We start from the raw sequence: 26040 nt of genomic DNA on the forward strand, positions 1-26040 counted from the left end.
CAAGAATGGGACCACAAACAGATCTATGCAACCTGATGTACCAAAACACAGCATCCCAGTGTTAGCTGGGAGGTCTCTTTTACTTTGCTGACTCAGATGGCCCATAATGTACATCTGCTAGACTAAAATGGCTGTTGAGTGCTTCCACTTGCACTGACAGTGACTTCCCTTCACAGAATCACTCAGGTCAGGTTTCCCGGATACCGATGAAGCACCAAGGACTATAATGAATTTTTAATCGAGAAATTCTCTGACCAAAAAAAAGCAAATTTGACTGAGACACTACTTGATCTGGAAAAGTACACTGCACCTATTTGAACGTCATCGCACTGCAGTTATTTTGCATATTTCATACACTGCAATTCTCCTCATGTCTGTCTGTCCTTACCAAAAGCCCAGACCGAAGCATTTTTCAGCTTCACATTAAAATGAAAAAGAAAAAGAGTTCCTGTTTCTCAAACCCACACTGCCACTAAAATGTGAAAACGAAGAAACAGCTCCACAAGGGAAAAAAAAGGAGTCCATGGGGCCTGGAGCTGCTTGCACAAGAACAAGCCTCCCTCTTAAATCGTCAGTCCACGCTTGAGCTCCAGGAAGCATTGGCTGTTTTTCTCCCACCCAACCACCCCCTGCCCGTGGACTAAAGGCCGCCATGGAGTAAAGGCCGCCATGGCCGTCTCTCCAGAGCAGTAATCCCCCCTTGGCTGGGGCATTGGCATGCCAGCAACATGTCTCCAGCTGGGCCTGAGCCAGGGGGTGGGGGTGGGATGGGGTATGTGGGCGAGGGGCCTGGAGGAGGATGTGGGTGAGGAGGAGTTGGCAGCCATGGCTGCCGGGCACCAGACCTCACCCTCCTCTGCGAGGCATGGGCCTCAAGCTGAACGCAACATTGCATGGGCAGCTAGGGAAACACAGGCGGCATTCACAGCGACATATAAACACACACACACAGAACTAGGCATAAACCAACACGCAAATGGACCAAGCACAGGAGGCTGCTGCATAGGTACAGTATATGGAGTCACAGAGCATGAAGTGAGTAAGCACATTAAAGGAATAGGTAAATACACGCGCACGCGCACGCACACACACACACACACGCACGCACGCACGCACGCACGCACGCACGCACGCACAGCTAGTCCATTCATCTGTGCAGACTATAAGTGGTCTCTGGGCCTCATCGTCCATTTCTCCACTTTTGTGTCCAACCCTCTGAGATCAGGGGATTGTCTTTGGAGGCTGACTCTCTCTCGTCACTCACTTCCAGCACTTAGAGAGTTAACAGCAAGGGATTATTGGATAGTATGCCAGGTCCACCCCCCCCCCTTCTCTTTATTGTTTTTCATCCCCCGCTCTCTTCAACATGGTGCTCAGCCAAATTAGACATTCCATGCGTTTTAATCATCAGTGCCTGAGTACAGAAAAAAGAAATCCTCACACATGCTACTGGCAGCCACACAGCGATGTACGGGGGTGGAAAGTGTGTGTGTGTGTTATCTCTGAGCTTAGCCAAGCTGTGCTGCCAGAGCCCTGCTCTTACACCTGGGGTAGGGTAGGGTAGGAGGTAGATGTCCTGCAGCTTAAAACTCCTCTCAGAATGTACAGCCCCTATGAATCAGAACAGATGGCAGCGGCCATTTTGAAGGATGAAAATTCCTATTGAAGTGAAAGACTTAATTAAATGCATAACCCAATTCATCAAGATGCCACCCTTCCGAAAATTAACTACTGCTGTCAGTTATATAGTTTCATCACACACACACACGGACTCACACACACAGGTTAATTTGATTCATGAATCTAGCCAACACATACAAATCCTCTGAAGAGCAGTGAAAGCACAGCTCCACTAAAACATTAGTGTGCTGGCCATGAGGCACTGGCTTGGGACTGGGAGTCCGATAATCCCACCTTCACTGACATGAAGAAAAAGCTGGCAGGCGTCCAGGGCCGGCTCCACTTGGCTGCCACGAGCCTCCAGGTTTTTGCGGGGTCCAGTTGAGGTCAGTGCTGGATTTTGAGACTCTCCTCCTGGTCCAAAGAGTCACTGGGCTCGGTGGGACTGTGCTGTGGGAATGCTGCCTAATGCTCTGACCAGCGACTTTGCTGGCAAATCATAATCATCCTAAAAGCACATGGAAATTTAATTTCAAACCTATTCACCACTCTGAAACTCATACAATATATCTTGTGGTAGGGAATTTGCCTAAACTGTGGAGACTTTTCTGCCATCAATAAAGCCTTCTGGATGACTTCACCGATGCATTGGCTTGTGATGCAGGCTGGAGGTCTGTGAGAATGCTCCGAGGTTCAGGCTACTGGCTTCTGGTCTGAGGGTGAACCAGTGGGTAAGTCCATGACCTGCTTTGGTCTGCTTCTGGAAAAAGCAGGCAAAGGCCACCAGACCCCACAGTGCAGCCTCACATCCTGGAGCAGAGAGCGTGAAATGCACCAGGCATCTCCATAGGAGGCTCTCCTAAAGCCCAGATGGCCCGTCAGATGGAGCTTTCAGGTAAATGAGTTCCATCGGCTACAGCAGCATAATTATCCAAACAATGATCCTGCTAACCAAATGAAGAGTGGGTCTTTTTTCTTACACAAGACTCCATGTATTCATACAGTCTGAGTGGATCGAGTTTCTATAACTGGTCCAATGCATTTTCCCCCCTGCAGAGGATAAACACAGATGCAAATCCAAAGGAATCCATGCTTATGCTGTAAGACCTGACCTCTTCCAGGAGATCAATGCAAGGTCATCACAACCCAGCCATCTACATCAATCCAAATGCAAACAGAACCAAGTATCTAAGCTTCACTGATCTCATCCCTCTCTGTGCAGAGGGAGTAAGAGTAGCTCTTTAATGCGAAGAGCAGAGGGCATGTGAGCAAATGCACTCGTGTCTTGCATGATCACTCTAGAACGCCCAGCTCCTTCTTAGCCTTTGATCCACCGCACCGCTGCCCAAACCACCTCCCACTCGTCTCAACCTTCGGGCCCTGCGAATGCCAGCGTCTGTTGTTTTTGGAATGCTTTTTAGAGTGACTGGCAACATCAAACCAGTCGCCCCAATCAAGGCATCTAGCACAAATACCTATCTCCCACTGGGGAAGTGGAGGGCAGAAAGTCATTAGATATGACTGGCAGTGCCCCACCCTCCGCCCAAAGGCTTTTTTCAGTCTTGTCTCTTTCTGGTGGAAAGAGGAGGTGGAATCCTGCCAGGGTTTTTTTTTGTCAAGAGACCCTTGCCCAGTACCCCGAGCAGTGATCTTACTCAGATTCACTTTTTTTTCCTTACACCGCATCTTCTCTCCCCCTTCTCCCGGTCACATTTATTCCCTTTTCTCTCCTCCCTTTGTCCTTTTGTCTCTCACGGTCTTTCAAAAAGAACCTCAAAAAGAATTTACACCATTTCATTAAATAATATCTATGGGAAAGGGAGAGTGTAGTATTAGCTGCAAAAGCTTTAACTGTAGTAGGTAGGACACTCAAGATCCAAGAGTCACTGCTTGTTGTAGCAGCCAGACAGGAACACACAGCCCGCCAGTGGGTGGGGCATGGGAAGCAATAATGTGATGGTGGTGGCGATATTGAGACCGGACAGTGTAGAGAGATTTAGTCCTATTACATTTAGCAAATTTATCAGGGATGTAAATATTTACGTCAAGCGGCTGTTCATAAGCTTTAGTCTACCAGCTCAACAGTTCATTATATATATGGATCTGTGGCACTGACCTTCTAACCTAGTTGATGCACACATAAAGTCCTACATTTTTGCCATAGGAGATGGCATGGTCATTTTGTTGAGTGTTTTTTCTCAAAAGATTGATATCTGTACAGCAAAGATTGTACTGAATTCCTGTTTAACAGCCACAGGAGATGCAGTATTTGGTCAGCCCTGTACAGACAACCAAGGGAAGTGAACAACAGGGCTGAGGAGAGGACCTTTCAGCATCGCTGTTGAGATTTATCCAGAGTGACAGGTCAAAAAATGTTATAAAACTGGAAGAAAGTAGAGCAACGGCAGTAGGTCCACATGAGGACATGACTGCACTCAGCGCTTTTATGATAGGGGAACATCTAAAAAATGTAACATGACAGTCATGCATGCATGCCTTTATATTTTGTATGGGAAATCTTAATGATTGCACAGCCAGAGGAGGCTTGTTCCTCGTTGCCTCGTTCCGTCCAATAGAACACTCCAATATCAAAGGCCATGACTGAGGACATCTCAATTCAGTTGACAAAATCATTCACTGATTTCACAAATACTGACGTCCATGACATGTCCTGTCTGCCATGGCAACGCTGATGGAGAACATTCCTCAAATGTTTTGAAATGTCCTTTTATTATTTCCCATGTCCATGGATAGTACTCATGGTCTTTTCCACAGTCAACATCTAACCACTCTTTTGGCCATTCTTTACACATTGGTAGCTGAAGCCAAGGACACATCTACTGCTTTTTAAAAGACCTTCCACTGCTAACAGATATATTTATGGTTGCTACAGTACATGCAAGCACTAACATACACAGCAGATGCCAACCCACAGCACACAACCGTAATCAATTTATGTCTGTCAAACAAATCCTAATCCTTGAAATCTTTGTTGTGCCATGATTGATGATACCGCTTGAATTACAGGGCTATGTTATGATAATACTGAGATTCCCACACCACCCTTTGCTGGGGCTTTTGCCTCCTTCCCCTCGGATGTGTTGTATACATGTGTACTCACTGTTTTCCTTTACTATACAGTTATAAGGAAGACATAAATGCCCAAAACAGATGATCTTCCCCCTCACTCACACTCTCTCTCTCTCACACACACACACAGACACACAGACAGACACACACACACACACAGAAACCCAGAACATACACACAAACCCACACATCGGAGCCTGAAACAACATCCGCTGTAATCACATCTCTCTGTAAAACCCTGAACCTGGTCTCAATGTTCTGGATTACACTGCGGAATCTCTCATCACGCCACTGGAACCCCCATGCCTGGAAAAATTTACCATTATAAATATGGCTTTTATGAGGCTCAGCTGTGGCGACCGGGTCTGGTCACCAATTCGATGTGCCTCACCATTTGTCTCACAGTGTAATTGTACTTTTGTTTCTCTCTCTCCCTCCCTCCCTCCCTTCCTTTTCTCCCTCACCCTTTGGGACAATGGTCCATCACCCTCCCATATTAGTTGACAGTTTTGCGATTCATGCGAACATCCTAATAATACTATGGACTTGAAAACTTAGTCCACTGCATAAATTCCCTACTGAATCCCATTTTGTGCACACACACACACACACACACACACACACACACACACACACACACACACACACACACACACAGACACACACAGACACACACAGACACACACACATACACACACTGACACACACACACACACACACACACACACTGACACACACACACACACACACACTCTCTGACACACACACACACTGACACACACACACACACACACAGAGACTTCACTCTCATCAAAGATCAAAGGCCCTGGCCGGGGAGCCCTAGAGGGGGCAATGGTGTCCGGATGGTAACTTATCACTCCTCATGTTTCACAGAAATAAGTCTCTCCAGTCTCCAGAGGCTGACAACACCACATATGAAAGCTTTTGCCACCCTCAGATAAAACACGCTCCATTTAAAAAGATAAAATAGAATGTATCTCCAAACTAAATCTTAAAATGTGGAATGAATGAGACAAAAAAAGAAAGATTGAAGAGGAGAGACAGAAAAGATAGACACCGAATTGGAAAAGAAATGTCTGCAATAATAACAACATTCCCCTGGAGGGAAGGCAGTGCATTTACATTATGAATGTTTAACTGGGGCTTCTGCTTTCATCTGCTCCTCGCCGAGCTGCGACGAGAGCACTTCAGCACTCTCCCGCTCCAGATGGAAACGAGATGAAGATAAAGATGCGCAGCTCATGGCTGGCTCACTTGCACAAAGTTAAATGGCCGCGTTCAAAAATACATACTGTATGTACACTAACAGAATGTTTCATTTCAACTGGGGAGAGTTCAGGGGGTGCAAAGATGCAGGGGAAAAAAGAAAAAGAGAAGAAGAAGAAAAAAAGACAAGACTTTTTGCCTGCGTCATCATAGCAGTCATGCCCAACTGCATCTGTGATCAGCAGTTCTCGGATGAGAGGAGTGCGGAGGGAGAGACATCTGAGGCTGGCATAGGCTTGTCCGAGATGAGAGTGAAAGTGGGCCTGGGTTGCATTAAGAACACAGAGAGGCTGGCTAGGCATGTGGTGGTGTGGTGACACCAGACTACAGACAATGAGCTGTTTTCTTCTCTAACTTTAGTTGCTGCCCCTCTTTTTTCCCCCATCCTGCAGGCAATGACTTGAGCCTCAGTCATTACTGTTCATCTTATTGACTCCAACTCGATTTGCACACGATGAGCGTCAGGACACCAGATTGAGTTAAGCTGTGGAACCTCCGCCACACATACACACAAACATGCAGCCACACACACAGAGATACATAAACACACACACAAACAAACAAAACAATGTTCCAGGGCCTGGGTTTTTATGGCGTGACAACCCTTCCGGAGGAACATTTCAAAATGTGGAATGCATTGACCTTGATGCAATTCTGCTACGTAGCTGTACTACAGAAGATCTTATGGTTGATCCCTTAACATGTATGATAATTTCTTTATGGATTCTCTGTGTGTCTCCTGAAAAGTCCAGCTGTTCTTCCTTTTGCAGTTTTGTTTCTGTGTAATCTCAGAAGCCTTTCAAGAAAACATTTCTGCTTAACCTACTCTGAGTTCATTCTTGTCACTAGAGGTTAATGATGCTATAGAAACTCTATGCTCTTCACTGGCATCTTCTCTGAACACTGCATGTGTTGCCATTTTCTGATTTCCCATCTGAGAACAACCTACTAGAACCTAAGCAGTCTGGTTTCAAGAACAGTCATTTTAGCGAAACTGCTCTTTTATCTGTGACTGTAGCATGGAAAGTAGCTAAAACCTCTGCTCTGTCCCCAGTTTCAACTTTACTTGACTTATCTGCTGCTTTTGACACAGTGAACCATGACACTCTCCTCTCTACTTTATCTACATTATCAACACCTTTAGCTCAATCTCTCCAAACTGAGCTTCTGGTATTTCCAGCTAATATAGCTATTCCCTAACAAATCAGCATCCAGCTTGGCTCATTGTCACTGTCCCCCTGCTAAAACAGCATGTAACTCGGGCTCACAATTAATGACCAACTAAATTTCTTTGAGCATAGCCTCAGTCACAAAGTCATGTCGGTTTATCCAGTACAATATAGAATTATACACACAATACCACAAAACGTCTTGTGCAGGCCATGGTTCTTTCCAAACAAGACTACGGCAATGCACTGTTAGCAAGCCTTCCTGCTTGTGTAGTAATATCATTACAGATGATTCCGAATGCAGCAGCATGTCTAGTCTTTATTCAGCCAAAGAAGACACATGTAACTCCTTTGTTAGTTACTCTTCATTGGCTTCCTACAAGTCAGAATTAAATTCAAATTCCTCACTCTAGGCGATCAGACACTTACTGGATCGACACCTTGCTATCTACTTAATTCCATGACCCAGTTATTGCTATTATTCTGTTAATTCTATCTAGTCTATTCATAATTGGCATTTTTTTTTTAATTTAGTCTATATATGACTACTATAAACGATAAATGTCAATGTTAATGTAATGCTTATTGGTGTAATTGTAAGCTGCTTTGGACAAAAATGTCTGCTCAGAGCCATAAACATAAACATAAAACAAATCATCATGCTCCCAGGCGAGAATGCCTCCCAGAGCCCCCACCTCTCCCCCACCCCTTTCTCTCTCTCTCACACAAACACACACACACACAAACACACACAGAGGACACATTCATCCTTAATGAAGTGAGTGGCCACACATCCCGACCCCACAACCCCCACCCCGCCCCAACCACATTTCCCTGTCCCTGCAGAGAGGAGTTAAAACTTCAGGGATGACAGAGCGGAAAAAAAATTAAATGTTCTCACTGAGAACAAAAGCCTGAAGGGAATGTTTAGGGTTTTTAGAAATCACCTTCATCGGCGTAAACTATTGATTTTCAATACCTAAGGTAAACAGATCACATGATAAAAATATTCCATTTGGAAAGGTAGCCTATATAATTCTAGCATTCTGAGATTCCTGGATGAATCCTCAATGTGGAAGATGTTCTCTCAGAAGAGAGATTTGGCAAGCAGCCTCGATATCACCTTCATGCACATCTAAACACATGACTGGAAGTCATACAAGCATACCAGCAGCCACCACAATAGAACATAAAAACAATACTCAACAATGTCAACTAGGCCTAAGCGTCTGTGCCCTGGACATGTTTATATCCTAAAGGCTTTACATGGTTGGTCTGGCCATGGTGGCCCCACACTGAGATGTCAACTTTCAATTTTTTGTCAGTTAATATAGTTGCCTACTTTCAAATTCACTTGTGGAACAGGCAGTTGATGTATTCAATGTCCTTTCAGAAGACAAACCCTCTCAAACCCTAACATTTCCTGAATGTTTTTTTGTCACTTATGTATGTTCGGTGCTTGCACATCTCTAAGAGAAAATTGACGTTTCAGTCGTTCATTGACCATGAAGGGCACCACGAGTTGCTGACAGATTTTGACTACAAACTGATAACTCATTAAACGTATTAGGTGGACACAAACTATCCATTTAACATACGGGGACTACAAAGTACTCAAGTAAATATCCATAACAGCGTAAAATTATTATATTGCCTTATCCTGTGGCAGGCTTTCATTCCAAACAGGCTAGGTAAGCCATTTACTCAGGAGCAGGGACCATAGGCAGGGACAGGATAATGTCAATATCAAATAGCTCAAGTCCGTGTTGGGTCGCCTGTTAACTGTTGGTCTTGCATGACCTACTATACATTCAGCCTGTTTAGATTATATTAGTCATTAGCTACATTTTCATCTCTGTGATACATTGTAGCCTATAGGCTACTAAACAAACCATGTCGCAAAACTGTTTCACCCATTTGATGCAAAAAGATCAGCGAGTAGCAATAAAGTAGCGAGCTGTGTTCAAACCTGACAGACGGCTTTCAAGGTGTAACAGTGACTCTAACCTACTTTGGAAATAAGGTAATGGCAGCAGCGAAACCTGGGGTCTTGACACGCAAAGTGATCCAATCTATTACAAAAACAAACTACAAACCTTTGGTGCAAAGAATGCCAAACCAGAAAAGAGCGGCCATCCGAACCGGTGATGTCTTTAGTGCCGTTCCCTTCTCGGGATATGTTGAGTTTTTACTGGCTTCTCGCCGCCGCCGCTGCCTGGCGTTCCTCGGTGATAGCTCCATAGCTGGAATGTTTTTCGGTTCAGCCCGGATAAGAAGGGACGAGAAGCGACCCAGGAGTGTAAAAGTCCAGACGTCAACACCTGTAGGAAGTGTCGCCAAGAAGCCTATAGGCTACTGCGCCGCGAGTAAGTGCAGAGGTTCTTAGGTAGACGTACAAAACAGAACTTTATTCTTTTTTCTCCCAGCAAACACGTTGAAACGTATCATCCACGCTTCAAGTGACAGTAAAAGGTAAGTTACTTGTAATCCATAGTGGACTTGCCAGTAAAACATAAGACTGTGAAGTGTTCAGTCTATCATAGAAAAGCTATTGTTGCACCTTTGCGATTCCTGAACTCCTCAGTTAACTAAGCCCGTCGACCCGTTCAGTTCAGGAAACCCCGCAGGAGCCTCACACACCGACATCGGAGAGTCGTCTTTCTCCGTTCGCCCCGCTCCCTTGCCATACTATTGTCGCTTCCGGTTTTACCTCTCGTACAAAATCGTGTACAATACTGCAACCCACTGGAAGTACATGGGAAAAGGAGGAATTACAACCCACCCTGATGACTTGGATAATGATAATAAAAACTGTTGCTTTTTTAATAATAAAAAAAGTTAAACCAGACTTCAACAGATTTGGTAGGCCTATATGTTAGGATGTGCCATTAGGCTATCACATTTCTGTGACAGAAGATGACAGCTTTGAATTATGCACAAAGGTGCATTTAATCACTTGCAAAAATCATTAACTCATGTAGCTTTTCAAATCATACAGACACTCAAATAGAAATAGCCTTACAACAGGCTGTGAAGACAGTGTAGAGCATTTAACTATTCAATATCCCATCTCATGCAGGCCATAGCCTACCTTTAAGGTCCAGATCATGAACCATAACCATAGGCCTAAATTATGTGCTCAATTAATTTCCAGTTCATTCCATTTGGTTGTACAGTCGCTGTCCTCTCTAACATCTACATGCTCTACAACTTGATAAATCACACAGAATTACTGAACTTGGATGACCACTCTTCCACTGCTGAAAACATCTAAGCAGCCTGTAGTTGTGTATGAATACTTGTGGAGCAGTGCTGTCAGTAAAGGAGATGATTCACCCATCAATGTCATCACATGAAGCATGAAGAACATAAGAATTTATATGTCACAGATATGATGGCCCCATCCCCCAGTGGTTAAGACTGTACACACCAACCAACGTTAAGACATTTTTGAAAAAGAAGAAAATCTTAAAGAATGTCATGTTACATAATACATAAATTTGCTTGTCATGGTCCTTCGTAGTTAATGATCAAATCAGTCTATCGGACCAGAAGTATATGACTGGGTATTACATTTTTGGTGAAAATGAACTTGTCTTTTGAGCTGCTTGCAGAATTAGGTTAAAGCCTGTGCACTAATGAAGTCATCTGCTCGAGAATTATGTTCTGCTCCTAAGGGCTCTGAGCAGCTGTTAAGAGTGAATAGAGAAATCAAAGAACATTTCAAGAAGTTTGGGTCTGCCATCAGGATTGCAATTTCAGCTCAGAGTAGGAAGTAGCTGAAGAATAAACTGCACATGGGTAAAAATACATCAAGTAAACCTTTGAAATTAGTTGTTAAACTGAAATCTCTTTTCAGCTGCTCTTGATGCGAACTGAAACTTCCAACCAATTTAAGACACCAAAGGAGCTACTATTGAGTCTGTCACATAACATATGCACAGTCAAATCCTGTTGTGTTCCACGTTTAATGAGACCACTTTCATGTGTATACTTGGTGTGAACCTGTAAGCGTGTGTTTGTGTAATTGTGCGTGCACAGTTCATGAATTATTCACCAAGGACAAGTACACCCAAATAAAAACGAATGATGAATTATTTATTGGCTTCAAATCACTCTTTTTTTCTATCCAATACAGCACAATCATTACAAGTTTTGACACGGAACTGTTAGTGAACTAGATTGTTAGTGTACTGTATCCAACACCAGTACAGTTCAAAGAGGGAGCAAGAGATGTAATCATTTCGAAAGATATTCCTTACAATCAAGATTAACTAAAGAGAAATGAGTAGGATGCCTTTCATTTTGAGGTGACAAAGGACGAATAGAGAATAATAAATGACACAAAAATCCCTGCTGCTTTAGAATACAATTTCATACTCGTACCCAATTTCCTTTTACATCCTATTTGAAATACATGTTATACAAAGTACAGTTTACCCAATAAATCTGTGCATGCAAGTGCTTCTGTCCTGGCAAGAATTCCCTTCCAATGAAAAAAAGAAAAAACACACACACAAAAGAAATGAAATATGTTCACATCATGATATCATTTAAGTGGGAGGTCAGTCACAGTGTATTTCAAATCAAGTTGAGACCAAAATCAACATTACAAAATGACAAAGTACACAACATCAAAAACATTATAGTAGGCTACACTGTGCAGATCTCGACATTCAAAAATCTTGCTGACCCTTAAGCAATGCTTTCAGCTGTGTTTAGTTGCGCCCTGGGACATAGTTGGTAGAGAAGGAGTGGGTGTTCAGCTGAAGTGTAATTGATGGATTTTAAATCTTCAAGCCATACATATGACTACAAGAATCACACAACAGACGTGTGTGGGTGGCCCGTAAGAGCAGTCTACACCACTGATACAATCCTCAGTTGGGCTAGTGATTCAAGACACAGCACTGCCATCTAATGCATACCAAAGGAATAGTGATGACACAAATAAAAGAGGCAATAATGGTGTCTGGTTGAATTGCTATTATTATTATTCACAAAACTCCAGTGTAAGTGTACACCCTATATGACTACATCAGTACCTTGGAAACAGTATGGTTTTCATAATGAGGTCACAATGCTGTAACAGGAATTGCTACAACATCTTTTGCATCAAAGGTTTTTGATGAACAAAAAAAAGGAAGTCTCTAAGTAATGCATTTGTATTGGTGGTAGCAGGGTAAGCACCATGCTTCAGATTGCTGGTGGTGATGAGATGAGATCTGATAGAAGCAGGACTATAAATTAGTGATGGAAGAAGTGATGGAAAACCTGCTACTGTGTGTGCATATGAACTCTTACACAGTGAGCTGAGGTGAGATTGTACCTTTTACATGGTACAAGTACAGTCAACATGGAGATGTATGGAGAATAGGCATACACTGCAGGCTTGTGCAACATTCCAGAATTGAATTGAATATGGGTCTTAAATTCCAATTCAATTCTTAAATTTCACTTGCATTTCAATTGAGGTAGCAAACAGGAAGCAGAATTGCAATTCAAATTGTGCACAACCCTGATACGCTGTAGTGATGGGTCATAATGAGTATGTATGTTGGTGGCTTTCTGCCCAACAAGTGACAGGAGGATGCCATTTGTGCCATATTTGATTAATTAGCATATACATCAAAACAGGACAATGTGGAGTGCCCTTTAAATGCATGTCTGTCTGTTGTCAAGCCATTCTATCAGATCATGTGAATATAAAGCTACAGATACAATTTGCATATTAAAGGAGAATTCCAGCGGTTTTTCACATAGATGGACTCTCGAGGTCACAGAGTACTGTTGTTACGAAAACAATCGGTTCTACCTAGCTCGAGTTGCTGCAGCCAACAGCTAGAGCTACCAGGTGCTACATTCTGGGTGCATGTTCATTGGCATGCATGGCATTTGTTGGCATGCATGTAGCAACTTGCCTATGTGAAATGTGAAAAATCCTATGTAAAAATTGCCTTTGTGAAAAATTCTCCTTTAATACAGGCAATAATGCATGGAGCTATTCGATATGGAGACCCTTGTTTACCTCATGTTCGGCTTTCATTTCTTACAAAAATATATATCTTAGAGCCATATAGATGAATTACTGAATTACTGGGCAGAAATGTAACATTTTACAACTGACAATTGAATAAGGCTTAGACAATGCCGGAAACAGAAGAACAAAAAGGTCATCTTCCATCTCTCCCATATTAGTTAGGCACAGGCTATGTGTTTTTGTCATTGGAACCCAAGTAATTCCATGCAACCAAATATCACTGAAAACATCCAGAACGAGCATAAGAAAGCCAGCACTTGTGTTGCCATGGCTACATTTGTGAATTCAGAGAAGCCACAGATAAATATAAACTCACTCTCGTTTGTGCTTTATACTACCGAGATTAAATTAAATCTCCAATTGGCATGAGTAGGCAAGGTTAAAGCATTTACCGACAAGTTGCACTTTTCAAAATATCCATAGCATAGCAAAACATTACAAGCATTACACTTCTTAACACACACTTCCTAAAATAAAATTGGAGTAAGCGTAAGAGCAAACCCAAACTCAAGATTAAAACCTACAACAACTACAACTAAAATGGCTTAAAATCCAAACACATGGCACAGTGAGCATGAGATCTAACATGAAGAAATAAAAACAAACAGACTAAAAAAACAACAGTACGGTATATTATTAACCCATGAATGCAGCACACTAACCTTTGGGTTATGTAACATTTGGGAATACCAGTATATCATATAAGTCTTCCTAAAATTGTATGCATGTAACATGATATGAGTTCACCAAAGATGGTGGTCTATGTAACTACCGGTAAATGTGATTATTGAGTGGGGCTAGTCGAGATGGCAGCATATCAAAAAGCAGCATCCATCATCAATATTTTCCTACAAATACAATGTATAAGAGTGTGCAATTTCAAAATGGGAGAGGTTTAGTTTAACATCTTCCTGGAATAAAAGCAGAGGCCTTTTGGGGCTCAGTAGACCTGAAAGGAAGAACATGAGCTTGTCTTTGGGGTTATATAGCTGCTCTTGGACACAGGGGAGAGGGCCGACTGCATCCTTGGATGAGGGGGGAGGCCGAGGTCATCTCAGTCCCCGCTGTACAGATCCACTGTGCTGGAGCTCAGGCCTCGCGTGTCCCTCAGCCGTCTGCCTGCTGGACTCTGCTAGAGAGAGGGGAAAAAAGAGACACGTGTGAGAATGAGATGCTAATGAGGTGTCGGTTCTTTTTTTTTTTTAAGCCGCCATGTGCCTAGTATAACATCTTGCCTGAATTTCCCCTTGGGGGATCAATAACGTATAAAGTATCTATCTATCTTGCCAATGGACTACAGTCAAAAATTAGCCTGATGGCTAACACTGCCACATTTACAGAAATGTTGATTAATGTGCACTGGTCTTAAATAAATAAATGAAATGAAATGAAAACAAGAGTGTGTGTGTGTGCATGTTTGTCAGGGAAAGATGTGTAGGTTCTTAAATACTACCAACTGATATCAGACTCATGTTTGATTCAAGAAGCTTGAAGCTTGAAGAAGTTTGACATGCTATCACTTTCACGTTAAAGTTTACATTAACGTTGGTTTCATCACATTTCCAAAGAAATGCAAAACCGCTTTAGAACATTCTGGGGTCAAGCGAACTTGATAAAAAACATTCATCTACGGTAAATACTCTTGTTAGGCAGATACCTGAAAAGGGTCTTCACTGGTCTTGTTCAGGTAATTGAGAGAGGCAGCTCGCTTCATGCTGTGGATAACACAGGGCATTAATCATTACCATTCAAACCACTCATCAGACAAATAACAGACTTCAACTGGGCTTATTGAGATACAAGTATCAATCAAGATCAGCCAGAAGTGGAGTACTGAAATAAGCATGCTGGTGATGGACAGGTCGCTGGTCTTACTTAGTGCTGCGTGGTTCTGGAGGTGCGTTCCCTTGGAGTTTCTTGACCAGGAGCTCACTGCTGCGCCTGAGAACGTCTCGCAGCTTCCCCAAGGAACCACTGCGCTGCAGCGCTCCGGTGCCATCCTGCACACACGGTCAAGGGTTACACACAGACATCACCACATCTCTCTCACTCACACACACACACACACACAAATTCACAAACCCCTCTCATGCACACAGGTCACACACCAACATAACTGCAAAAACACACACGGATCCACACTCAAATGCAGAAAAAACATCACATGCAAACATGCCATAGATCATAGAGGAGAACTCTGGTAATTTTTCACACAGATCTGTTTCTCAAGGTCATCGTATATTGATGGTACAACGTATATTGATGGTAATTAAATCATGCCCCCAGAGCGTAGCACTGTGCAGCAACTCGAGCTAGACAGCACCATTTGTTTCGTACCAACAGTACTCAGTAACATTGTTGTCCTTTAAGATAATCTCAAACATCTTAGACATGCACACAGATCAAGGACACACTCTGCTTTTGTTGCAGTCCTGATGGATGTGGTATTCTGTTATTCATATTTAATGGCTGGTATTATTTAAACAACTATACACATACATATGTAGGCTGGTGTATAAACATGCCTTGAGAACATACCCATAGAACGCAAAGATACATACCGGTACATATGCAACATTGATAAGTCTATGTATTGTATGCAGTAATGGAACAGCACCATTTGTTCATATTCAGACCACTTAGTTCAGTCCGCAAAGTCAAAATGCAACATCCACATTAAGAAGTACAGTATTCGCAGCCATATGGATCATGGATAGTATAGAGCAGGTCATATAGATAAGTACACTCCATAGATGGGTAGTAAGCTCTCAATAATCTACCCCCCCACCCAGTTTTCCTATAGCCTTCTGTCAAAGCTCCACTTGAGATTGTAAGTGACCCAATAGATGGAACACATGTCATGGCAATGGAGAGGTAAGAGGATTGTGTGTAGAAAAAAACCCATTTAGACACTGCTTTGCATAAAAGTGTCTGCTATTTAAATTCATGTCTGTACTTGTGTGTACATTTTATGGATATAATTGTTGGGAGCCCAGTGCTAAGGATACATCACTGCACCGTCCCCACTAGAGGGCAATCTACACCCACAACAACAGACTATTTTCATAGACAGGACTTCATGTGGTCGACATGGTGAATTTGGGTAATATTGAATGAGGTTTTTAGACTGCAATTAAAATCTACAAATATGTTTTTTATTGTGGTAAATGCTTATCCAGATAAAGATGTCATTAAGTGTTATAGTTGACACAGACAAAACATCTGTGGTCGGTGGAGCAGGCTGGTGTTTAATACACCGTAATCTGCTTCTTGGGAGGTAATCTGCATTAAATGATGGCATGGAAGAGTTCCCTTAATCAGATTATGTATTAAAACAAATGTAATCTCCCAGCAAGACTTGATTTAGTCTGACTAAATTGCACACATTAATCCTCCAAGTCAAGTTGTTTCTCTGCCTTTCTGACATTGGTTTGATGTTATGGAAACAAACAGTTCATCGACTAATTAAGACTGCAAATATGACATGATCTATTCAATGTTTAAAATACTCACTGATTTTAAGATATTTAAAATGTCTCCATCTATCTTTTGAGAACAGAGAAAGCTCAAATTATGTTTAGACTAAGATGTCTGGGCATAGTAATCAATAGTCTCATATTGTACATTTATGAAGAATAAATGTGACCCAGACAAATAAGACTGTCACTAGGTCAAAGCATTGGTCACAAATGATCCTTATATTGCATGACGAGTCAAATGTTAAGACATGAATTGAACATAAATTGAAAACATGCACAGAATTCAAGCCAAATTCAATATTCCCTGCCATGGATTTCGCTAGCCTTTTCTCAATTCCACACTGGAAATCATTGATGAAGATGGTGTCATTTCTGTATGGGAATGATGACAATTATGCTACATGTCCCTATGACCTAAGTGCCCAGTCGAACAAACAGCCAGTCAGCTCCTAGTTTTAGCTGTTTGTACATTTTACATGTATTCATTTAGCTGACACATTTATCTGGAGTCTTACATATGTCAGTTACATTACAAGGGCCATTGTCCCCAGAGCAGGTTCAGGTTACTGCATGCTAGCCAGCTCCTTATCCACTACAATACCACCACTTGTAGACACTTAATTGGCACAATTATAATCCAAACAAATGTAACATGCACACATCCAAAAGCAGGTGCTGGATAAAAAAGTGAAATTGTAAAAAATAGGAAGGAATATCCACACACAAGCTCCCCTTCTTTTTGTTTATTAAAGTTACACCAAAAGTTATGTTTCGAGCCTTAAGCTCTTCATCAGACTTGTGATTTTCCAGACCATCGCTATATTTAAATAATTCATGAGGTCACATGACAAATCATTCAGAGTAAGACAATATAAAAAAAGAATAATTCTATACATACATGTACACCCTATAAAGGTGCAAACCATTCTAATAAGTACAATGTACAAAAAGATATTTACAAGAGAGAAAAAATATATACATGCATTGTAAACAAATATCTCAATATTTGTATACATGTCCAGTGACCCATACTGCCATACTGAATCTTTTCATATTGGAATGCGTCTTTTTTATACTCAAATGTGTCTCAATACTGAATGTATCTTGCATGTGACGTAAGATTGTATGCTCCACATTAGATAACTTGAAGTAAACACTGTTAGACTGTAAAGACGCCTTGAATGTATAGACTGCTTGCAAATATGACGGCTATTTGAGGCCTGAGGCACGACTAAATAACTTATACTTGATGAGTCACTGGACATGTATACAAATATCTAGATATTTGTTTACAATGCATGTATATATTTTCTCTATCTTGTACATTGTACTTATTACAATGGTTTGTACCTTTATAGGGTGTATGTGCATGTATAGAATTATTAGTATTTATATATTTTTATACTGTCTTACTCTGAATTATTTGTCATGTGACCTCATGAACTATTTAAATATGGTCTCGAAATTCACAAGTCTGATGAAGAGCTTAAGGCTTGAAACATAACTTTTGGTGTAACTTTAATAAACAAAAAGAAGGGGAGCTTGTGTGTGGATATCCCTTCCTATTTTTTAACAGCACAATTATAGAAATCATTTAGCCACTGTAGCATAATTTTAAAACACTGTGCACAACTGTTGCCTGATTTCACTTACAAAACAGCACCAGAAATGAGGTATAGGCTGCCATATTCCTTAATGAGAGTATAAAAAGAAAAGGGCTACTGCAATGACCCGGGATGTTTGTTTACCCGGAATGTGTCCTAACTGCATCAGAAAGGACTATACACCTAGTCTAGGTCCTAGGAGATGACCACTAGGTGTCTAGGACTCAAACATCTATGCGGAGTACTGGTTGTCAATTCAAATAACAATCTGGGTAAAAACAGGTTCACATGTTGTCCAATTTAGAGTAGGCCTAATGCAATGTGATGTAGTAGAAGCAATGCAATTGTGCATTGCAGTTTGAAAGGATCCCCATAAAACCAAGCACACAGTGCTGTAGGTGTTGGCTACATCAGTGCTCTGAACTGAGAGATGGTGAATTCCCTGAACATGTCTGCACTTGTCTTGAAATTGTGATGATGAGTGAGGCAGTAGCAAGACAGACATGTGGCTACAACAAGAACACTCAATCTCATAGAGGCGTTGTCACAAATGAAAACCTTTATTGGAAGAATATCAACAGGTGTTGATGTAACAATTGTCACAATGCATTATGGGGGTAAGGATATAAGCGGATCTACTCACTACGATAGGGCCTATAGAGCTTGTCATAAGAGTCACCACAGCTCTAGATATGGAAGCTACAGAATATATCAATAAAAGTACAGCTCAATAAATAAATCAGCATTCCACTAACACAACAATACTGTCTATTACAAATACATGTAAGTTTTGTTCGACACGTTTCCTCTTCGTCAAGAGTGTGCTGCTTTTTGGTAACAACGGCTTTATCATGGGTATATGCGTGGTAGATGAATGAAAGTAATGCTCTCCAATCGGAAAAGATAATGGTTCAGTCCATTTGTCTTTAGCACTTACCAAATTCATGAACATAATTACACTTAAGCATCATATTGAAAGTATGTTACATTCAGTTAATTCATACACAATGACCATGTAAAACTTTTCTCTTCTTTGAATAGGGAGCTCCCACGCAAGTCTCTCTGGAGTACAGTATTCAACGTTCTCACAAAGCCTCCTTGTTATGACTGAAATATTAGCATGGACTCTCTTTGTCCATCAGCAAACTTATACATTAAACTCAAACTCAAACATGAGAGAGAACTTCTTAAATGTACTGAATGTTGAATCTATTCAAACTGTTATTTTAGTCTAACCTATTCAGTCACCTCCTCCTCCCCCCTAAACTCCTTTTCCTACCTTCCGGTTTCTCCTCTGGTTGTGTAACGACAAAAGGAGACGTACCTCACCCACTGTGACCCAACAGCACAAAACCACCAGACTCAATAACCAGCGCCCCTGGCTGTGAGAGCTGCTGCTGAGGCTAGCCCAGGGTGCCTTGGGCAATGAGGCGCTTGGCTATTACATGACAGGTCAAAAACATTCCCTTTTCAGAAGGCTACGTGTCAAGAGTGAACAGGATGGTGTGACACCAACCAAGGTAACAGGCGCTAATTGTCAGGACACTTGTTTTTTTTTTCTAGAACTATTAGGGTCACTGATGCCTTTTTTTAGTTTTCATAAAGAGAAAAAAAAAAATTGGATACTGATTTGGAAATAAAAAAAAATCATAATGAATAAATACTGTAAACATAAATAGAATATCAAACAATAGCATTAAAACACTACAAAAGAAATGAGTACAAAAATAAAACAAGGACAAAACGTCCCCTCAATTTCAAACAAAACAAAAACAAAATGAAAATGCTCATACCCCAACTTCTTAAGGAGTAATTTAGTGTGGCACATGCACAGTATTTTTATTTTTTTACTTGTCTTTGACTGTAAGCTCTAAGATTTGATTCAAATAGTATATTTCGGTAAACAATAAAGATATATTTTTGTATTGACACTTAAAAAAAACAATAATGAAAAAACAAACAAAAAATGGTGTCATATTGTAGGCACCTACACCTTAAGCTCCAGCCTCCATTTTCATATCATTGCGAACTTCATTAACAGTCGCTGGATATGCAATGCACCAACAGCATCCATACATTCCAGCAACTGACCCATTACAACTTAATTGTTGGGGAAGCAGTCAGCCATACTCAACCAGCATCAATACGCAAATCTAGAACCCACAGCTAAGGCAAACACATGATTGTTAGACTACTCTAAAGGCTATGGTGTCGTTTCGGTGTTGAGATGAATGGCTCGGCAGACGGGAAGGCTATTCAATCTCACAAACCTCTAATTGTGTCCTCTACCTTCACACCCTGGCTGATGCTCACGTAGCCTGACCCCGCTTTATGCACGCGTTCTAGGGTGAACGTCAACATCTGTAACAGGTTTGGCGCACATTGGCTACAACTCACACAAGACCACGTTTTAACAGTTTTGAATGAACACAATGAAGAAATGGAGAGGGAGAAAGACAGAGCAAGAGAGAGAGAAAAACAGAGAGAGAGAGAGAGAGAGAGAGAGAGAGAGAGAGAGAGAGAGAGAGAATACAGTATAACATTTGGAAAAGTGAGGGTAAAAGGATCAAAAGAGGACATTAGATTGGAGGATGAAAAGAGTGGAGTGCCACAGCAGAGGAGAGAAAAGCACACACACGTCCCAGAAGACCTCAGTGGGCAGCAACGAAGGGGTGGTCTCGCCCGAAGACACCAGGAATGACAGAGGAGCATTTTGTTTCTTTGTTTTTTTTTTCTTTCTTTTTTGGTGAATTAACAAAAAAAAGGGCAAAAGGGAGGAATTAGATAAATCCTTTGCTATAACATCGGGGAAGGACAGAAGGGTTGAGGCGAGATCTTCATGGCTTATGCCTGATGAAAAGAGTGGAGAGAGAAAGAGAACGAGAGAGAGAGAGAGAGAGAGAGAGAGAGAGAGAGAGAGATAGAGAGAGAGACACAAAGAGACAACACACAGCAAGTTTAGGCTTCTTGATACAATATGTAAGGAGACCTACAGCTTATCAGTTATCACTGCTCTTCAACCCTACATATCAACACTTAGTGCTGTGCTAAGGGGTAACTTAGACTCTTTATAAGGACGTGGGCAAATTGAGAAGGTTCACAGAGATGAGTAGAAAAATGGAGGTGTCCCAACATCTCCATTAAGCTATGCTGAGAGCACAAATATTGAGTGACTCAGCAGGCCGGTGTGTGTGTGTGTGTGTGTGTGAGTGACAGAGAGACTTGGCAAGGCTCTGTGTAGTGATAAACTGTAGAAGCTGGCCTCACTAGCTCTGTTTATTAGGATGGACCTGAGAAAAACCAGGCCAGAATTCAGACTTATATGGATATATGAATGTCAGAGTGTGTGTGTGTGTGTGTGTGTGTGTGTGTGTGTGTGTGTGTGTGTGTGTGTGTGTGTGTGTGTACGTGTGTGTGTGTGTGTGTGTGTGTACACATGTGTTTGTGTTTTTTGTTTTTTGCTGTGTACCCTTTATGAAAGTATGAGTGATCACCAAAATCTGCCTTACTTTAATCAACCAATTTTGTAAGTAGCACGATTGTCACAGTACTTTTAGATGTATAGGTCAAACCAATTTGCAATGGTCATGCTCCCAACTATCAGATATGATTCATCATCAGAGCATGAACAAATCTCCTTCAGTTAGATAGATTTCCAATTTCATGCCATCCTACTCTCTCTAATATATGCAAAATAGAGCCAACATACATTTTATATATTTGCATACATACAGGCATGCATATATTTCCACCACAGGGGAAAATAATAAATCTATGGCACACAAATCATATTGAACAGACCCTTGGTTGTAGTCATGCTACTTACATTGTATGTTGTTAAGGCATAATATTAACATACAGTATGTGGCTTACAGTGTATGATTTAGTTGAACCTTCTCAATACCCAGCTAGATTGTACTGTATCTCTTGATGTTTGACTAATGCAATCTGTCCTCATAATGTATTGCTTAGATTTATACATGGCTTCCTCACTATTGGTCAGGTGCCTGACCTCCTTCAGAGGCATGTTTGAACTATCACTAATGTGACAACTACTACAATCTAGAGCAACTTCTAGTGATGTCTAGATGTCAAAGACAACAAGGAAGGGGAGAGTATGATTCACACACAGGAGAGGAGGAGAGGGGTCGAATTCATTGGCTGATTGGTTGTCGAGGCAAATCAAACAAAAGAGCTGATGATCGCCAATCACAGGTTAGAGGGAAGGGGAAATGAAATGAAACAAGACAGGAGGTTGCAACAGCAGGTGGTTGATACATGCACTGTTAGAAAATAAAAAGGCAACGAGGCACGAACATCACAAAGAGACACAAACCCGTGCAGTGGAGTTCATGACACAACACGACACATCACGCCACGCCACACCACATCACACACTGTCTACATCTCAACTGTATCAAACATAATCTTCTACAAGAATGAGCCATTCTTTGATGCACAAGGCTTTTGACACACCACACTCTGGTGAAGCCACCATTGCCTTCTCTCTCTAGGGAGACGTGGCGACTCATAATGCCAGTGATGTAGGAACAGACTGGGCAACGCAGGGGTCGCCACAACAACAAATAGGTTACCATATGGCAACAAGGGAGAGCCATGCAGAAGGAGGAGGGGAGATGTCGATGGGGAGGGTGGCCTAATGCTCAAAGCACACATATACACGGTAAAAGTAAACACAGACAAATTGTTTCAGGCTATGCAGCACTGATAGTGAATTACACTAGAAGCTGGCATTTAAGTTCAAACACAATTTTGGAAATGGTCTACAGGCCCAACAGGGCCCACAAGGCTGATTGTCAGTGGTTTTCACCAGCCAGACACATCCCTTTATTGCATGGCCACAGGGATGCCTTTCAATGTCAAGATCAAAGGAGAGAATATCCTACCCTAACAACATCTGTATCAAGTGTATTTTTCTACAAATATAGAATGACAAAGACATTAACTCCAAAGATGGCCAGTTTATGAATCTCTAAGATGAAATGAAACTGCGATAATCACTGAAACCACTCCTCTACCTCATCATTTTAAAACATTTTACACTCACACTCTGAAGTGCTGGAATGTCTCTGATATACTGCTTATTGATCGTGATATACTCCATCTGCCAAAAAGCAGCAGATGAGGATAAATATGGGTAGTTAACATGTAAATAAAACCAATGGAGCGGCCATTTTGGACCATCTGAGAGCGTAATCCATTAAAGGGGAAGCCATTTGGATACTAGATACATCTCCCTACTGATTACAGAGAAGGAGACTATGGATCAGAGCATCCATCAGGTAATTAGTCTACTCCACGGCACGGTGGGTTTATGAAACGGAGCGCGCAGTCGAATGAGGAAGTAGTAGCAGCATAGGTTAATAAGAAATATGAAGCTCATTCACAGTGGAAAAGCAAAAAAAAAAACAGGGAACGATAATCAGATAAACTTAAGTCAATGAAATAACAAACATGTTGATGTTTGCGGTGAGAGGTTCTGGCAAGCCAGCTGAACATACTTAAATACAGGCACGTGGAAGCAATACACAGACAAACTTCAATTCGGTCTTGTGGCATGCACAAACAAACGATGTGCATGCACACGCACACACACACACACACACACACACAGGGCATCTTGAGCAGGGACACGCATGCACAGAGCACCCGGACTGCAGAATTCTCTCCGTGAGGTTTAGTCACAGTTCACTGGTTGTTCTGGCAGAGAATCATCGGAGTGCTGTTGCTATGCTAGACTGGAGCAACTCGTACGCCACCCTCCAGAGAGTCTCTCCAAGTCCAAGTCTCTCACCCTTTCAGCTCAGGCTCTGACGGGGGATTAAAGTTTATCACTCCTGATCCACCCATCTCACATTGTACATCAGGCCCTCCTGTGTGAAGTCTACTCTATGATACGCTGAAGAGAATAAGGACAAGAGGTAGATAGCGACAAATCCCAGAGAGCCAGTGAGGAAGAGTCACTTTATGATAATACAAAGGACGAAGACATGCCGTCCTTGAGAAAATGGTTCCCACTTAATGGCTGCCTAGGCCCCTCTCTCTGGTTTTGCCCGTAAAATCATTTTCCACAGAGACAGAAGACTAAGGCGTATGTTAAGCATGGTGATGTATCTCTGGAGGACTATGAATTCTGCAGTACAGGAGCGGTGCAGTCAAAACGCCCAGAGGTGAATTAGTCAAAGCTCTACACATCAACGGCAGTATTATGGAAGCTCCAGCAGCATTACAATGAGTAAAAGAAAACATTCTTGTTCAGCCAAAAAACATAACCAGCAGCAAAGCTGGACATAAGAACTACAACAACAAATAGAAAACATGAATAAGCCAAGACACTCAATCAGCATTTTGCTTTCATTTGAAAATAAGAGCCGGATGGTACGAGAGCAGGACAGCGGAGTCAAACCAGGTGAGGAGTGGACAGTCTGTTTGGTAGGACAGGTGGATGTGTGATGGCACATGTGTGTTAAACAGATTCTCAAACTAAGGTGATTTCCCTGGAGAAATAAATAATAAACTACCACAATTACCTGTAAATCTAAAATCCCATCATCTATCCATGTTCACCAGGGAAATCTAGCCATAAATGTGGGGGTAAGCCTACTTGATATTAAGCATCGTTTGATGAACTACAACTCCTCGGCATTCAACAAGAGAAAGGATGATAAATTGTCTCTAGCTTTTCTGCTTGTGTTCAGATTTCTATTTATAATGTTGTGTTGCATGAGTGTGTATGTGTGTGTGTATGTGATGTGCTGCTCAAGCTCGAGTTTGCATGCTCTGGTTTGACAGCTCGTGTCCTGCTCTGGGGTACCACTGCCCGGTCTCGAAGAGCTGGACAGTCCTGAGGCTGTGAATCAGTACTCACCCCATTCCACTCGATGCCCATACTCACTTCCTGGCCGGTCTCGGAGCCACTGTCGTACTTGACGCTGGACAGGCTCTCGCGGCTGCGTCGGCGCTCACGGTCGCCCTCGCCATCCTTCAGGATCTCCACCACACGTGTCTGGTGGATGGGGTCAATGCCCTGAGACAGAGACACACACACAGACACACACACACACACACAGACACACACACAGACACACACACACAGACACACACACACAGACACACACACACAGACACACACACACACACACACACACACACACACACACACACACACACACACACACACAAATAGAAGCATGAATAAAACGATGTGAGATCATGAGAAAAACCTCACCATTGTAAACACTGTGCATAATATGAATAATAATATGAGTGTCAGCTTTGATGAATCAAGAGACAGACGTGTGTGTGTGTGTGTGTGTGTGTGTGTGTGTGTGTGTGCTCCACTACAGCAGGCAACTAAACCCCTCTACCAGACACGAGAGACTACAGCACACACAGCTATGATGATGAGAAACAGCACAGAGGATGAGACTACCAAGAAAACTGAGAGTAATGGTCCTAGCACTAGATATGATCTTATGCTCCTAGAACTAGATATCAGGATTCTAGGAACAAGAACACATACACGTGTGTGAAAATGCTATTGAATCCTGTGCCATTGCAGAGAAAGATCACATCTATTATACCTACTCGAACAGAAACACAAAGGATAACGGCTACAGGAAAGAGCAGAAATGTGAAGTCATGATGTGAAGATGAATAGAAATGGATGCAACAGAAAAGAAGTAAACAAGTCCTAGCAAAAGAAGAAAAAAAGAAATCCAAAGAGACAC

At 41.9% G+C, this 26040-nt stretch overlaps 2 protein-coding genes across 9 annotated transcripts in view; both read right to left on the reverse strand.

Moving 5' to 3' along the window:
• The window catches only part of ptk7b (protein tyrosine kinase 7b), a 79898-nt gene extending 70072 nt beyond the window's left edge, over positions 1–9826 (reverse strand). The window contains exon 1 of the mRNA XM_076286033.1: positions 9263–9826. Within this exon, the coding sequence (XP_076142148.1) occupies positions 9263–9407 (145 nt within the window). The 5' untranslated portion in view covers positions 9408–9826. The remainder of the gene's footprint in view (positions 1–9262) is intronic.
• A 1417-nt stretch (positions 9827–11243) lies between these two features.
• Positions 11244–26040, reverse strand: part of klc1b (kinesin light chain 1b) — a 36612-nt gene continuing 21815 nt past the window's right edge. For 4 of the 8 annotated variants that reach the window (XM_076286041.1, XM_076286038.1, XM_076286035.1 and 1 more), the window contains exons 13-16: positions 25179–25337; positions 15082–15206; positions 14864–14921; positions 11244–14338 (exon numbers count right to left, since the gene is read on the reverse strand). In XM_076286041.1, coding sequence (XP_076142156.1) covers positions 14261–14338; positions 14864–14921; positions 15082–15206; positions 25179–25337 — 420 coding nt within the window. In that variant the 3' untranslated portion in view covers positions 11244–14260. Of the gene's footprint in view, positions 14339–14863; positions 14922–15081; positions 15207–18824; positions 21140–25178; positions 25338–26040 lie in introns of those variants that run through there. The other 4 variants (XM_076286042.1, XM_076286037.1, XM_076286039.1 and 1 more) reach the window with 3 other exon arrangements.

The sequence above is a fragment of the Alosa pseudoharengus genome, unplaced genomic scaffold (assembly GCF_046254945.1).
Source record: "Alosa pseudoharengus isolate Yale_2024_CS ecotype anadromous, Long Island Sound unplaced genomic scaffold, YU_APseudo_1.1 YU_APseudo_1.1_scf_15, whole genome shotgun sequence".
Classification (NCBI taxonomy): Eukaryota; Metazoa; Chordata; class Actinopteri; order Clupeiformes; family Clupeidae; genus Alosa; species Alosa pseudoharengus.